This window comes from Pelophylax lessonae, assembly GCF_965119305.1.
Source record: "Pelophylax lessonae genome assembly, chromosome: 9".
NCBI classification, from domain to species: Eukaryota; Metazoa; Chordata; class Amphibia; order Anura; family Ranidae; genus Pelophylax; species Pelophylax lessonae.
In genome coordinates this window covers 264,227,366-264,244,212 of record NC_138776.1, presented here as the reverse complement: position 1 = coordinate 264,244,212, position 16,847 = coordinate 264,227,366, and the positions used below count along the sequence as shown (strand labels likewise).

General features: G+C 43.5%; 2 protein-coding genes across 3 annotated transcripts in view; one reads left to right on the top strand and one right to left on the bottom strand.

The window, feature by feature from the left end:
- Positions 1–16,847, top strand: part of LOC309562677 (uncharacterized protein) — a 420,285-nt gene that overhangs the window by 317,266 nt on the left and 86,172 nt on the right. The gene's annotated exons all lie outside the window — the stretch shown is intronic.
- LOC309564435 (uncharacterized protein) overlaps positions 1–16,847 on the bottom strand; it is a gene marked incomplete at its 5' end in the record, with an annotated part of 253,943 nt that overhangs the window by 221,552 nt on the left and 15,544 nt on the right. The window contains 1 exon segment of the mRNA XM_082269065.1: positions 15,242–16,164. Within this exon segment, the coding sequence (XP_082125191.1) occupies positions 15,242–16,164 (923 nt within the window).

Genomic DNA, 16,847 nt, shown 5'->3' with positions numbered 1-16,847 from the left:
AGATCCTGGTTAATACAGGTTAGGCTACGGTAAGGGGCTTCTAGATGGGAAAGAGCTAATGGTGCCCCCCCCCCCCAGGGGTGGAACCCTGAAAGCCCCATGGTAAAGGATTAACTGAGCCATTAGACTACCCTAAATACTGGGAGTGGCTCAATCATCTGATGGGACAAATAAACACAACCTGGGAAGTAATATATACCAAATAATTTCTACCCCTGTACACAGAATTCAACCTTCTCTGCACACTGCTTCTCATTTCTCCTGCAGGGTGCGGCCCCATTTTCCTTGCAGAGTGGGGTCAGGAGTACAAAACAAAAATAGCTCACGAGTCAGGGGTGTGTAACACACAGTATAGGGGTCAAGAGAGTGCTAAATACCCCTGATTTCCCCCATTTAGGCAAAGATTCCTTCCCCCCCCTTCTAAAAACAAGAATCCAGCACTAATCCGCACGCTTACCCCTCCCAGCACAAATCTTTGACCCAACCCCCCAAATCCCCCAGAATAACTTATCATCCCCCTTATAGCACAAATCCTTCTTCTAGTACAAATTCTCTCCCCCCCCCCCCCAACCCGATCACAAATCTTCTCTCTTTCAACCCTCCCTGCCAGCACAAATTCTCTTCTCCTTCCAATACAAACTCTCTACCCAAATTGGCCTTCCAGTACAACTCTGCTTTTATCACCAATATCTTCTCCCAGAACATCCCCATCCTATAATATGACCCCCCCATCACATCACCTCACCTCCACAAATCATCCTCCAAAACCCCCATTAGAACAAATCATTCACCCCCCACCCCAAATTGCTCCACAATACAAAACTTCTTATTTCACCGCTTCTTCCACATAACTGCCTACACCGAGTATGGTTTAATTGCAGTCCTTCTTCCTGGGCTCCTCCTCTTTTTGTGTCAGGAGACCCATCAGAGCCGAGGAGGGGTCTGGAGGAAATGTCCCTCGGGTCTAACCATGTATCATTGTGACAGGTAACCATCAGTAAGAGATACTGGTTGCTGTAGAACGAGTGATCGTGGTGTCAGGGACCTGAGGCACCCTGCAGGAGATGCAGGTCACATAATCCAGGTGCCAGAGTACATAATTGGAGCCAAGTGCCTAAACTTGTTCTGGAACTGGGCCTCAGGATTCTGTGATTTTGTTGTTATCTGGGGACAGTCCCGCAGAATCCGGGATGGCTGGGAAGTATGACATCACCACCTTGCGATATATAAATACCTCAGCCTACATTATGTTTCATCATTTTGACCTCTGTCTCTGGAACCAGCAGCAGGGATGGCCAAATCTGTGTAGCTACACTTAGGAGACTGAGACCAGGTAAACTGGAGATTCAGGGAAGAGATGGGAAGGGGGAACCAGGACTGGGATTGGGAAAAAGAGCAGCAGATACGAGGCAGTAGGGCATAAGATGCAGGACACATAATTTGGGTGCTGGGTTCCCGGAGTCCACTTGCAAGGTACATTATTGGAGCTTGTTCAGGCACCAGGCCCCAGGACTGCAGGACTCTGGTATTTTGTTAAAAACCAGGAAAGTACCATAGAATGTGGGACAGTTGTGAGCTATATCATCACCACCTTGAGATATATAAATACTGCAGCCTACATTATGTTTCATCATTTTGTCCTCTGTGTCTGGAACTAGCAGCAGGGATGGCCACACCTGGGTAGCTACATGTAGGAGACTGGGATCGGGTAAACTGGAGATGCAGGAAAGAGATGGGAAGGAGGAACCAGGAGCGGGATCGGGAACAAGAAGAGCAGATATGAGGCAGTAGGACATAGGATGCAGGGTAGGAGCAGATCAGGGTCAGGATCAGAATAAAAGGCAAGTGTTCTTTGGCAGCAGAGCAAAACACTGGAGCGAGAGGGCATTAGTAGAGGAGGACCTGAGGAGGAGTCTGGAGGAAACTTACCTCGGCTCTAACCATGTATTATTGTGACAGGTAGCCATCAGGGAGAGATACTGGTTGCAGTAGAATGGGTGATTGAGGTGTGAGGGACCCAGGGCACCCTGCAGGAGATACAGGGCACATCATTTGGGTGTTGGGTGCCAGCGTGCCCCTACATGGAACACTATTGATGCCAAGTGCCTGAACTTGTTCTGTCACTGGGCCCTAGGACTGCAGGACCTCAGGATTTTGTTGAATACCAGGAACTTTCAAAGAATTCCGGGACAGTTGGGAGCTTTGACATCACCACCTTGAAATATTAAAATACTGCAGCCTACATTATGTTTCATCATTTTGCCCTCTGTGTCTGGAACCAGCAGCAGGGGATGTCCAAATCTTCGTAGCTACACTTAGGAGACTGAGACCAGGTATACTGGAGATGCAGGGAAGAGATGGGAAGGGAGAACCAGGACTGGGATAAGGAACAAGAGGAGAGCATACAAGGAAGTAGGGCACAGGACAGAGCAGGAGAAGATTAGGGTTAGGATCGGAATAAAAGGCATTCAGTCTCTGGTAGCAGAGCAAAAAACTGGAGCGAGAGGCACTAGTAGGGGAGAACCTAAGAACCCTACCAGCAGCCAGCATCAGGTGGAAACTGATTACTAAGATCTGCTATCTGCTGGCTGCTGGGAGGGTATTCAGGTCCTCCCCCACTAGTAGGTCTCGCTCCAGTGTTTTGCGCTGCTGCTAGAGACTGCATGCCATTTATTCTGTTCCCTGATCTTGCTCCTGCCATGCATCCTGTGCTTTACAGATGTAGCACTGCCCCCTTGAGGGACGCGGAAGTCTTCACTTTGTTGGGTCCCTCTGGGTTACCATTAGCAATTGCATGCAGAAACTTAACACTTTACTTTCCAGCTCAGTCAATTAACAGTCTAGGGGTTTTGGTTGTTTAGTTGTTTTATTATAAATAGGGATGGGAGAAGGGAAGAGTGGGATACTCCAGAACTTGAACTATTCACAATTCTGAGGACTTCTATCTGAAGATACAACTAGGCTGCAAATTTCACCTTGTCACTAGATAAATTGTAGATACTGAGCCGACCACCTGTGACCATACACCAACTGCTGTAGAAGAGGAGGCAGCCGCCACCCTCCTTCCGGGACTCTGCTCACCAGAGGAGCTCACCACTCTGCTCACATATGCTCCTGGCTTTTATACCACACCCCAGAATGCACCGAGATGACTAGTCTGTGCCAATCACTGAGGCTGTATCAAAGCCTGTGTACCCATTGGTCAGGTTTCCTCCTCTGTCCAAAATGCCTCCCTATTGGACCAGTGAGGACACTCCCCAGACCATATGAATTACACACTGAGCACCATGAGCAGGCCTAACTCATAGATCCTGCTCCCTGTTAAGCAAAGAGCCATATATGTTTTGCCTGCTGCTCCTCTGATAGGCAGACAGAGCCAAAATTATACTGCCTACTAGGGATCGACTGATTATCAGCAAAGCCATATCGGGGGCCGATATGCACTTTCCCCGATATATCGGAATCGGCCCAAAGTTACCGATATTTCGTGGAAAGTGCTTGTACTGGAGTGATGCCTGCAGCTAGAGGCAGCACCCCAGTCCCGGCATCCATAGCCAATGGTTGGCTGTCTTGTAATGACAAACGATGCGGCTGAGAAGCCGCTTGGCTGTCATTACAAGGAGCGGGAGGGGACGTCCCTCATGCCGCCTTTTGCGATTCGCCCGGGTCTCCCGTCCCACCGGGAGGCCGAGCATCCTACCTGCATGGCTGCCGAAGAGAAGACTCGATCAAAGCCACATTTGGCTCTTATCGGGTCTCCATGTAAAAAACCCAGAAGTGATGTCATGACATCACTTACGAGTATTTGGCGGCAAAAATATGTGAGCATTCAAAACAGCCAAACTTGGCGTTTTGGATGCTTTTAAGCGCAGGAGGGGTTTGAGGTCTTTTAGACCCCCAGATCCCTCCACCAGAGTACTGGTGGAAAAAAAAAATTTAAAAGTCCGAAAATATCTGCCAATATCAGCCGATACCGATATCCGATGACCAAAATATCAGTATCGGTATCAGCAATAAAAAAACAATATCGGTCGATCACTACCTAGCACCTACCTAGGAGGGTGCTACACTCACCCCCCAGCCAAACCGAGCCATGTCCTCACTAGCACCTTCCTAGGAGGGTGCTACACAGACATCAGAACTACAACCTTCTGCTCTAGGAAGCACAGTGCCACCAGCAGGTGATCCAGGTCATGACACCCTGCCTCATGGTCCATTCTTCTATCAGGTACATCGATGATTACACACACATTGATTAATACCTCACATCAAATTCACACAATACAAAAAATAAAAAACTATAAAACAGCATTTGATAAGAGTTTTATTATTTATAGATGTGAAACAAAATAACCTGATCGTTGAAATACAACATATTAGTCTCAATTCATAAAGCTTTAATACATGTAGAAGGATCGTTATTTTGGTCATGCGACTATAATCTACAAATTTCTTTAGACTTTTTCATTTTTTTTATGATGATTATTAATATGATTTATGACAAGCACACTCCCTGCTGGTAGCGAAAAAAAAGTGCCTACTGTGCGTGCGTGGTGCCCATATTAATCTTCCACCATCTTCCTTTCTTTGTAGTCCTTTATATTAACCGTTGTCATTGTAATGGAAAAATCAAGTCACACATGTCCGTATATTTTGTTTCTGGATTCTCTAGTGAATTCTCTAGTGTCCAACAAGGGCTGCTTTTTTTTACTGAAACATTTCCCGCACGCTAAAAGAGAAAAGGGAAGCTTGCCTGAGTGAATTCTCCGGTGTAGAAGAAGGTGTTCTCTCTCGGTAAAACATCTTCCACACTCCCGACCATAAACATGGATGATCATCTGTGTGATCTTCTTTCATGTCTGCGAAGGTTTCCTTGTTCAGAAAAACATTTCCCGCACTCCATGCAGGTAAAAGGACGTTCGCCTGTATGAATCCTCTGATGCTTAAAAAGGTTTCCTCGGTCGGAAAAACTTTTCCCGCACTCTAAACAGGAAAAGGGACGCTCACCCGTATGAATTCTCTGGTGCACAAGAAGAGATCCTTTCTTCGAAAAACTTTTCCCGCAATCCGTACACGAATAGGGACGCTCACCGGTGTGACGTCTCTGGTGTTTGTGAAGGCTTCCTTTTTCGGAAAAGGATTGTCCGCACTCCGAGCAGCAAAAGGGACGCTCACCCGTGTGAATTCTCTGGTGTGTAAGAAGGTTTTGTTTCTCAGAAAAACTTCTTCCGCACTCTGAACAGGAAAAAGGACGCTCACCTGTGTGCGTTCTCTGGTGTACCAGAAGTTTCTGTTTCTTAGGAAAACATCTTCCACAATATGAACACGTATAAGGAGGCTTAGGCTTGTGAGATAGCTGGTGTGCTTTAAGTGCGTTTGGCTTTGAGAAGGTCTTCTCGCACACCAAACATAACAATGAGTTCATTCCTTTAAAAGCTACCTCGTTGCTTGAAGAGGGATTCAGGGGTTTGGATGGAGCTATTGGTCTGGGAGTACTGCGAGAACGGACTTTTGAAGTCTTAGTATGGGAATTACCAGCCGATGCCTCAGGATTAGAAGGATTTGTTGGGTTTACATACCAGTAAAGTGTTACTTTTGGAGGAGCTTGTGCAACATCTGTGCTGCAACCTGGAGATGTAGTAAGATTTTCCTCCAATGTATTGATCTTTGGAAGATACTGCCCATCTGTTAGAAAGAATTTTTAAATATGCAATGTTTGTACTCAGGAGTCATATATATCAGTTCAGCATTCAAAACTTCGCTAACATGATGTTATATTGAGGAATGGAGATGGACCTTTCATATGGTGTACAGTATCTCCTCCTCATTTGTTGGGAACATGACGTTATATTGAGGAATGGAGATGGACCTTTCATATGGTGTACAGTATCTCCTCCTCATTTGTTGGCAACATAACGTTATATTGAGTAATGGAGATGGACCTTTCATATGGTGTACAGTATCTCCTCCTCATTTGTTGGGAACATGACGTTATATTGAGGAATGGAGATGGACCTTTCATATGGTGTACAGTATCTCCTCCTCATTTGTAGGGAACATGACGTTATATTGAGGAATGGAGATGGACCTTTCATATGGTGTACAGTATCTCCTCCTCGTTTCTTGGGAACATGACGTTATATTGGGGAATGGAGATGGACCTTTCATATGGTGTACAGTATCTCCTCCTCATTTGTTAGGAACATGACGTTATATTGAGGAACGGAGATGGACCTTTCATATGGAGTACAGTATCTCCTCCTCATTTGTTGGGAACATGACGTTATATTGAGGAATGGAGATGGACCTTTCATATGGTGTACAGTATCTCCTCCTCATTTGTGGGGAACATGACGTTATATTGAGGAATGGAGATGGACCTTTCATATGGTGTACAGTATCTCCTCCTCATTTGTTGGGAACATGACGTAATATTGAGGAATGGAGATGGACCTTTCATATGGTGTACAGTATCTCCTCTTCATGTGTTAGGAACATGACGTTATATTGAGTGTAGGGATCTGCTGCCTTCTACTGTCTGTATTTGTAAATGTCTGTAAATATATTATGTATCCACTTTCGGTCCCTGGATTGTTTGGAGGCCACATGCGTACAAACAGGAGCTGCATATATTTCACTAAGGTCAGAAGTTATTATGCAAATATTCCTATGTTCTAATAGATTACTTGAAGCTGACCATTGCTTCTTGAGTAGGTTTCTGAATTCTTATGACAGACGTATCTCTGTCCTATTGTTATTATCCCACATGCACAGTGCCAGATAGCTAGGTTTGTGCTACTGTATGTAGGTAGTGGTCAACTTCCAGTATATTAGTAGGTGAACCTGTATATCGCAAAAGAGATTATATGCAGCTCCTGTTATTTTATTTAAATCTGTCCCAACTTATCCGGGATTCTATTGCTAGTTTTAGCTTAAGGCTCAATACCCAGCGTTGGCTAGAGTCAGGTTAGGCATCCAACGCCCACTTCTGGTAGTTAGAGGTCCGCATGCATGTCAGATTAGAAACTACTAGGGAGGAACTAGAACACAGAGTAGATGATCCCGAGTTCCAGTGCCACACCACAGTTTCTGCATGTGAGAAACTGCATTCCAGGCTGGTTGGACAACAGTTGGAATTACCACTGATCTTATCTTCAGGTCTCCAACACAAGAACGGACGCCATGTCATGATCATCCTTAGGGGCCCCTGCAACTAAACGTCAACATTGATCTTGAGGCATCTATATTAATAACTATATATACCCAGGTATACAGTATGAACACAATTTCACCAGGACTCCTATCGGGCCCTTTGCTGATATCTGTTCGTACACTAGATGTATGTACTGTTATTAATCTGATCTTATATAAAGCTTGTATTATGTCTATAATGGTGTCCATCTATATACTTCTGGTTAATGTTATATGCTGGGTGTAGTAGTTCTTCTGCTCCCAATTACTTTGATTAGGTTACTGATTAGATTTCCAGGAAGGGAGTCCTGTTAAGCCAGCACTTGGGTAGTAACTATACTTACCTGGGCTGATATACAGAGAAGGATCCTCTACTTTAATGGTATCCATAACCTCATCCTCCTTCATACACTGCTGATCACCCATCTCATACGTCTCCTCTTCTTCCTTCTTCACCTCAACTTTTATATGAATTGGTTCTTCGCCCTAAAACCACAAAATGATAACAATGAACATCCTCAAAGCATGAGCACTAATACCCGGACACTTCAGAGGTGATTATCTCATAGAGTTTGAAATCATTTTCAAGTCGTAGATGCTCCAACTCCACCTACCTGATGATGGTGAGGGATGGTGTGACCTTCCTGTGTGGAATCCCGGGAATACAGAGGACGGGGACATCTCTCTGGTGGGTTACTGGTATTAGGTGGCTCCATATTATCCTTGTGTCCTTCTGAAAACTCCTCCTTTACTTCATACTCCTCATCCTCCTCTTTATATTCTTTAACATCAGTATGATCTCCAAGGTTTCCACTCTGAATATTAAAAAAAAAACTTTCAATGTAACAAACATGCTTGTATATAAATAATAACTACAAATGATTGTCCATTATCTACCTGATGATGGTGAGGGATGGTGTGACCTTCCTGTGTGGAATCCCGGGAATACAGAGGACGGGGACATCTCTCTGGTGGGTTCCTGTAGGTGGATGACTCCACCATGGTGTCCTGGTGCAGATCTTTGTGTCCCTTTGGAAACTCCGATTCCTCCTTCACCCCATCCTCATCATCCTCCTCTTTTATCTCTTCTTTAACCTCAACTTTAGAATCTCTCAGGTTTCCACTCTGAATATATAATAAAAATGTTATGAACTATACAATGCAGATAATGTACAGATCCTAATGATACTATCAGTGATTGTTCCTCATCTACCTGATGATGGTGAGGGATGGTGTGACCTTCCCGTGCGGAATCCCGGGAATAAAGAGGACGGGGACATCTCTCTGGTGGGTTCTCATTACTGGATCCATCTGTAGGAAACACACACACTGACTGAATACATTGTTTCTATGTGTTTATCAGATGATGGGGGATCTAGGTGGATCCTCCGTACTGCTCTCTCCTTTACAATAAAGTCTCCTCTTACCCGGTGATGTGAGGGGCGGCTGATTCTCCATCATGACGTCCTTGTAGAGATCCCTTCTAAAGATGGATCATGGAATCGGTAGCTGTTTTTCAAATGTCCAGATTTCCTCTTTACTACTTCAATAATCCTGTTCAGAATTAAATTATCACTAAGTACATTCCCAGAATCCTCCTTGACTCCACCATCAGGTCTGTGTTTTATTAATAGAGATAAGAGTGATGTCATGTGACCTCCCAGAATCCTCCTCACCTCTCCGGTCAGGTCTGTGTTTTATTAATAGAGATATGAGTGATGTCATGTGACCTCCCAGAATCCTCCTCACCTCTCTGGTCAGGCTTAATACCCTCCAGCTGTATCCCTCTGCCCCATATTGGCACTATATATCCATTAAAGTTTGCAGTAAGCAAATATCTATTTGTATTTTGAGTAGAGTTGGGACTGGCCAGAGAGGGATTATTTTGATGCAGTTTATCGGCTTCTAAAATTAACGAAAAATATAAATATATAATAGTGTATAGCAGTGTGCAGAGCATTCATCTAGAATTTCTGTAATATCTTTTCACTCACTTGACGGCGGCCCTTATCTATGTGGCCATGTGATTTGGATAAATGGTTCTATATTTAGGATATATCCGGTCTATAAACCAGAGGCTCTGGATGGACAGTTGGATAAATGGTTCTATATTTAGGATGTATCCGGTCTATAAACCAGAGGCTCTGGATGGACAGTTGGATAAATGGTTCTATATTTAGGATGTATCTGGTCTATAAACCAGAGGCTCTGGATGGACAGTTGGATAAATTGCTCTATATTTAGGATGTATCCGGTCTATAAACCAGAGGCTCTGGATGGACAGTTGGATAAATGGTTCTATATTTAGGATGTATCCGGTCTATAAACCAGAGGCTCTGGATGGACAGTTGGATAAATGGTTCTATATTTAGGATGTATCCGGTCTATAAACCAGAGGCTCTTGATGAACAGTTGGATAAATGGTTCTATATTTAGGATGTATCGGGTCTATAAACCAGAGGCTCTGGATGGACAGTTGGATAAATGGTTCTATATTTAGGATGTATCCGGTCTATAATCAGAGGCTCTGGATGGACAATTGGATAAATAGTTCTATATTTAAGATGTATCTGGACTAGAAGTATAGAAACATCAATTATATGTACATATTTTATACACATTATCATCTATTGGAGATAAGAGACGTCACAGTGATTATGGAGGAAGAGGATGGACATGACGAGGGGTTACTGAGTGTATATATAAAGTTAGCATTTTGCCTAGCAGCGCCAGGATGGTCAGTTCAAATCCCAACCACGGGGCTATCTGCCTGGAGTTTGTATGTACTATCTGTGCCGGCTTTCTCCAGTTACTCCGGTTTCCTCCCAAACTCCAAAGACACATATCAATTGGCCTGAGTACGTATAAATGCGAGTTAGGGACCTTAGATTGTAAGCTCCTGGAGGGCAGGGACCGATGTGAATGTACAATATATATGTAAAGCACTGCGTAAATTGAGAGAACTATTAAAAATATCTTATTACCTCCTTTGTGTTGTCCAGCAAGGTTTCTTCGCTGCTTCCTCCCAACTCACCTTTCACCCGGAGTTTCCTGTTTATACTCTGACATCACTTCCTGTTTGTACCTGACATCACTTCCTGTCTTTGCGTTCCACCGACGATACACACAAGATCACCTCCTTGTGTTGAATACGAGTACTGCGGTCTACGTTACGTTTCTTCTTTTTTTTTTTTTTACTTTTAAATTTTTATTGGAATTTTAATTAAACAATTTCAACAATAACATTTACAATTATTTGTTACTTCTAACTCATTGCTTGCTACATGTAACAACGTTTCATCTTTTTTTTTCCTCTGCCTGGTGGTCTGTTAATAATTATATTAATTTTTAGAATTTTTGACAATCCCTTATTTGATTACCAATATACCCAGCTTTAGCTTTATTCAAACATATATAAGAGATCTGTAATTATGGGGCTAAAGAAAAACATACGTGATTAACAAAAAGCAAAAAAAAAAAAAACACGTAATACCAGTAAATATGTGATGAAAAAATAATGTACTGCTGACAAAAAAGCACACCTCTGCCTCCAATATTCCCCACCCCAACACACTCTAGACAATGGCACCCTGACTGCCATTAGGTATCGGGAAGAAATCCTTGGACCCATTGTCAGACCCTACCCTGGTGCAGTGAGTCCTTGGCTCCTCCTGGTGCACAACAATGCCCGGCCTCATGTGGTGAGAGTATGCAGCCAGTTCCTGGAGGATGAAGGAATTGATACCATTGAATGGCCCCCACACTCGCCTGACCTGAATCCAATAGAACACCTCTGGGACATTCTGTTTCGGTCCATCCGATGCCGCCAGGTTGCACCTCAGTCTGTTCAGGAGCTCAGTGATGTCCTGGTCCAGATCTGGGAGGAAATACCCCAGGACACCATCCGTCATCTCATTAGGAGCATGCCCCGACGTTGTCAGGCATGCATACAAGCACGTGGGGGCCATACACACTACTGAGGACCATTCTGAGTTGCTGCAATGACATTTCACCAAAATGGACTCGCCTGCTGCATCATTTTCTCACTTTGATTTTCGGGGTGTCTTTGAGTTCAGCCCTCTGTAGGGTGATAATTTTCATTTCCATCAAACCATGTGGCATCCTTTCCTTCCTAACACATTACCCAGTCCATACCAGTATAGATCCTAACATATTACCCAGTCCATACCAGTATAGATCCTAATACATTACCCAGTCCATACCAGTATAGATCCTAACACATTACCCAGTCCATACCAGTATAGATCCTAACACATTACCCAGTCCATACCAGTATAGATCCTAACACATTTCCCAGTCCATACCAGTATAGATCCTAACGCATTACCCAGTCCACACCAGTATAGATCCTAACATATTACCCAGTACATACCAGTATAGATCCTAACACATTACCCAGTCCATACCAGTATAGATCCTAACATATTACCCAGTCCATACCAGTATAGATCCTAATACATTACCCAGTACATACCAGTATAGATCCTAACACATTACCCAGTCCATACCAGTATAGATCCTAACACATTACCCAGTCCATACCAGTATAAATCCTAACACATTACCCAGTCCATACCAGTATAGACCCTAACACATTACCCAGTCCATACCAGTATAGATCCTAACTCATTACCCAGTCCATACCAGTATAGATCCTAACACAATACCCAGTCCATACCAGTATAGATCCTAACACAATACCCAGTCCATACCAGTATAGATCCTAACACAGTACCCAGTCCATACCAGTATAGATCCTAACACATTACCCAGCCCATACCAGTATAGATCCTAACACATTACCCAGTCCATACCAGTATAGATCCTAACACAATACCCAGTCCATACCAGTATAGATCCTAACACAGTACCCAGTCCATACCAGTATAGATCCTAACACATTACCCAGTCCATACCAGTATAGATCCTAACACATTACCCAGTCCATACCAGTATAGATCCTAACACAGTACCCAGTCCATACCAGTATAGATCCTAACACATTACCCAATCTATACCAGTATAGATCCAATCAGACCCACTTTGATGACTTTAGCCCACCACATCATGTCCTCAGCCCCCTACTTTGATGTCCTCAGCCCACTACATCACAGTCCTCAGCCCACCACTTTGATGTCCTCAGCGCTCTACATCGCAGTCCTCAACCCCCCCCCCCACTTTGATGTGCTCAGCCCACCACATTCCAGTCTTCAGCTTCCCCACATCACAGTTCTCAGCCCCCCACTTTAATGTCCTTTGTCATCCCACATCACAGTCCTCAGCCCCCCCACTTTGTTGTCCTTAGCCCCCCCCCCCACATCACAATTCTCAGCTTCCCCTACTTTAATGTCCCTTGCCCCCCACATTACAATCCTCAGCCCCCCCCCCACTTTAATGTTACCAGCCCCCATCACAATCCTCAGCTCCCCCCCCACTTTAATGTCCTCTGCCCCCCACATTACAGTTCTTAGACTCCCCACATCACAGATCTTAGCCCCCCCCCCACTTTAATGTTCTTAGCCCCCCCACATCACAATCCTCAGCCCCCCCACTTTAATGTTCTCTGCCCCCCCACATTACATTCCTCAGCCCCCCACTTTAATGTTGCCAGCCCCCCATCACAATCCTCAGCTCCCCCCACTTTAATGTCCTCTGCCCCCCCCCACATTACAATCCTCAGCCCCCCCCACTTTAATTTTACCAGCCCCCATCACAATCCTCAGTCTCTTCCAACTTTAATGTCATCAGCCCCCCATATTACAGTCCTCAGGCTCCTCCCACTTCAATGTCCTCAGCCCCCCCATATCACTGTCCTCAGCACACACATTCATCATCTCCTTTTCAGCCATAGACACACTAGTGTCCCCACCCCCTGTAACTTCGCCCCCTCCCTCACTGTCTTGCCTTACACAGACCGAAGATCGGAGGGAGGCACAGCATGTCTGGATTGGTGTTGCAAGATAGGGTTTGGTTGTTAGTACCGCCCTATATCCTAGCAACCAATCACTTGCTTTTTAACCTCGTTCATTTTGATTATGACCTCCCCACCCCCCATTCCTAAACTTCATAATAAGTATTATGATCCTTCCGTAACAAAAATAAAGGACTCAGAACAGAATATCGTGAAGTGAAGAGCTTTTTTGTTTATTTTCAAAAAAAAAAAAAAAAGATTAACAGACAATAAAACTGAATCAAATCAAAATCACATTTAGTGTGAATCGGAGTAAGAATGTATTACTTTTATTGGTAATTATGTATTGGTGGAACCAAAACCCAAAGATTCCTTTATTTGCATGGCCATTGATAATTATGTATTGGTGGTACCAAAACCCAAAGACTCCTTTATTTGCATGGCCATTGATAATTATGTATTGGTGGTACCAAAACCCAAAGACTCCTTTATTTGCATGGCCAGGGATTCTCTTCCTGCACCAGACCCTTATCCTAGATATCTAATATAGATGTTAATGGGGGACCCCAAGACAATAAAACTGAATCAAATCAAAATCGCATTTAGTGTGAATCGGAGTAAGAATGTATTACTTTTATTGGTAATTATGTATTGGTGGGATCAAAACCTAAAGACTCCTTTATTTGCATGGTCAGGGATTCTCTTCATGCACCAGACCCTTATCCTAGATATCTAATATAGATGTTAATGGGGTACCCCCAGACAATAAAACTGAATCAGATCAAAATCGCATTTAGTGTGTATCAGAGTAAGAATGTATTACTTTTATTGGTAATTATGTATTGGTGGAACCAAAACCCAAAGACTCCTTTATTTGCATGGCCATTGATAATTATGTATTGGTGGTACCAAAACCCAAAGACTCCTTTATTTGCATGGCCATTGATAATTATGTATTGGTGGTACCAAAACCCTAAGACTCCTTTATTTGCATGGACAGGGATTCTCTTCCTGCACCAGACCCTTATGCTAGATATCTAATATAGATGTTAATGGGGGACCCCAAGACAATAAAACTGAATCAAATCAAAATCACATTTAGTGTGAATCGTCGGTAAGAATGTATTACTTTTATTGGTAATTATGTATTGGTGGAACCAAAACCTAAACACTCCTTTATATGCATGGCCAGGGATTCTCTTCATGCACCAGACCCTTATCCTAGATATCTAATATAGATGTTAATGGGGGACCCCAAGACAATAAAACTGAATCAAATCAAAATCGCATTTAGTGTGAATCGGAGTAAGAATGTATTACTTTTATTGGTAATTATGTATTGGTGGAACCAAAACCCAAAGACTCCTTTATTTGCATGGCCAGGGATTCTCTTCATGCACCAGACCCTTATCCTAGATATCTAATATAGATGTTAATGGGGGACCCCCAGACAATAAAACTGAATCAAATCAAAATCACATTTAGTGTGAATCGTCGGTAAGAATGTATTACTTTTATTGGTAATTATGTATTGGTGGGACCAAAACCTAAAGACTCCTTTATTTGCATGGCCAGGGATTCTCTTCATGCACCAGACCCTTATCCTAGATATCTAATATAGATGTTAATGGGGGACCCCCAGACAATAAAACTGAATCAAATCAAAATCACATTTAGTGTGAATCGTCGGTAAGAATGTATTACTTTTATTGGTAATTATGTATTGGTGGAACCAAAACCCAAAGACTCCTTTATTTGCATGGCCAGGGATTCTCTTCATGCACCAGACCCTTATCCTAGATATCTAATATAGATGTTAATGGGGGACCCCCAGACAATAAAACTGAATCAAATCAAAATCACATTTAGTGTGAATCGTCGGTAAGAATGTATTACTTTTATTGGTAATTATGTATTGGTGGGTCCAAAACCTAAAGACTCCTTTATTTGCATGGCCAGGGATTCTCTTCATGCACCAGACCCTTATCCTAGATATCTAATGCCACCCTACAGTTGTCCACAGCATCAGTTCGTCTCTGAAGCCTAATTTCGATTTCCTAGGACTGTAAAACATTTCCAGCACTCTGGACATGGGAAATGTGCTCACCTAGGTGACACTTCTGGTGTCTAAGAAGGCTTATCTTCTGCGTGAAACATTTCCCGCACTCTGAACATGAAAAAGGACGCTCACCCGTGTGAATTCTCTGGTGTTGAACAAGGTATCTTTTTGTAGTGAAACATTTCCCGCACTCCGAACATGAAAAAGAACGCTCAGCGGTGTGAATTGTCCGGTGTACAATAAGCTTCTGCTTCGAAATAAAACATTTCCCGCACTCCGAGCACGGAAAAGGACGCTCGCCCGTGTGAGTCCTCTGATGCTGAATGAGGTATCTTTTCGTTGTGAAACATTTCCCGCACTCTGAACAAGGAAAAGGACGCTCGCCCGTGTGACTTTTCTGGTGTTTAAGAAGGTCTTGCTTCTTAATGAAACATTTCCCACACTCGGAACATGAGAAAGGACGCTCGCCCGTGTGGATTCTCTGGTGTATAATCAGATATTCTTTCGTAAGGAAACTTTTCCCGCACTCTGAACAAGGAAAAGGGCGCTCGCCTGTGTGGATTCTCTGGTGCTTAAGAAGGTTTTGCTTCATTGTGAAAAATTTCCCGCACTCAGAACATGAGAAAGAATGCTCGCCTGTGTGGATTCCCTGGTGTATACGAAGGTATTGTTTCGTAATGAAATATTTCCCGCACTCCGTACAAGAAAAAGGAAGCCTGCCGGTGTGAGTTTTCTGGTGTAACAGAAGGCTTCTTTGGTAGGGGAAACATTTCCCGCACTCTGAACAAGAAAAAGGACGCTCCCCTGTGTGAATTCTCTGGTGTCCCTGAAGTGTTCCTTTGTCAGTGAAACATTTCCCGCACTCTGAACACGAGAACGGACGCTCACCCGTGTGACTTCTCTGGTGTCTACGAAGTGTCGCTTTGTCAGTAAAACTTTTCCCGCACTCTGAGCATTTGAAAGGACGCTCGCCCATGTGACCTCTCCGCTGTTTAGGTGGTGCTCTGTTGTTAGGGTGAGATTTCTGACATTCTAAAGATGACAAAGAGCTCTCTCCTGTGTGGCCTCCATCACGTAAAGAAGCCTTGGGATTGGATGGATGTGTTGATTGATTCGCATTGTGAAATCTTAGTTGGATATCCAAAGTCGTAACATGGAAATGATCAGAAGGTTCCTCAGGATTAGAAGGATCCATTGATCTTAGATGGACATCTGAAGTCGTAGTATGGGAATGATCAGAAGATTTCTCAGGATTAGAAGGATCCATTGATCTTAGATGGACATCTGAAGTCATAGTATGGGAATGATCAGAAGATTCCTCAGGATTAGAAGGGTCCATTGACCCCTCCAGATGGTAAGGTCGGTGATCTGTGGTTGGAGTAATGGGATCTTCTCCTGGAGAACGTTGTGTGATGTCATCATCTTCTGCCTTGAAATATGGAGATAAAATTGGATCTCCCTCCGAGGTTTTCAGATCAAAGCGTCCATCTGTTAAAAAAAACACATTTTTAAATAAAAATTAAAAATATTTTACATTCAGGAGATCCTTTGGATCTGCTGCAGGATGATTGTACTTCCTGTGAACAAAGAGAGAGGTGACTCAAAGTGTAGACTGTAATACTTTGATGCAAAACAACAATAGCAACTCACATGGAGTAGATGAAC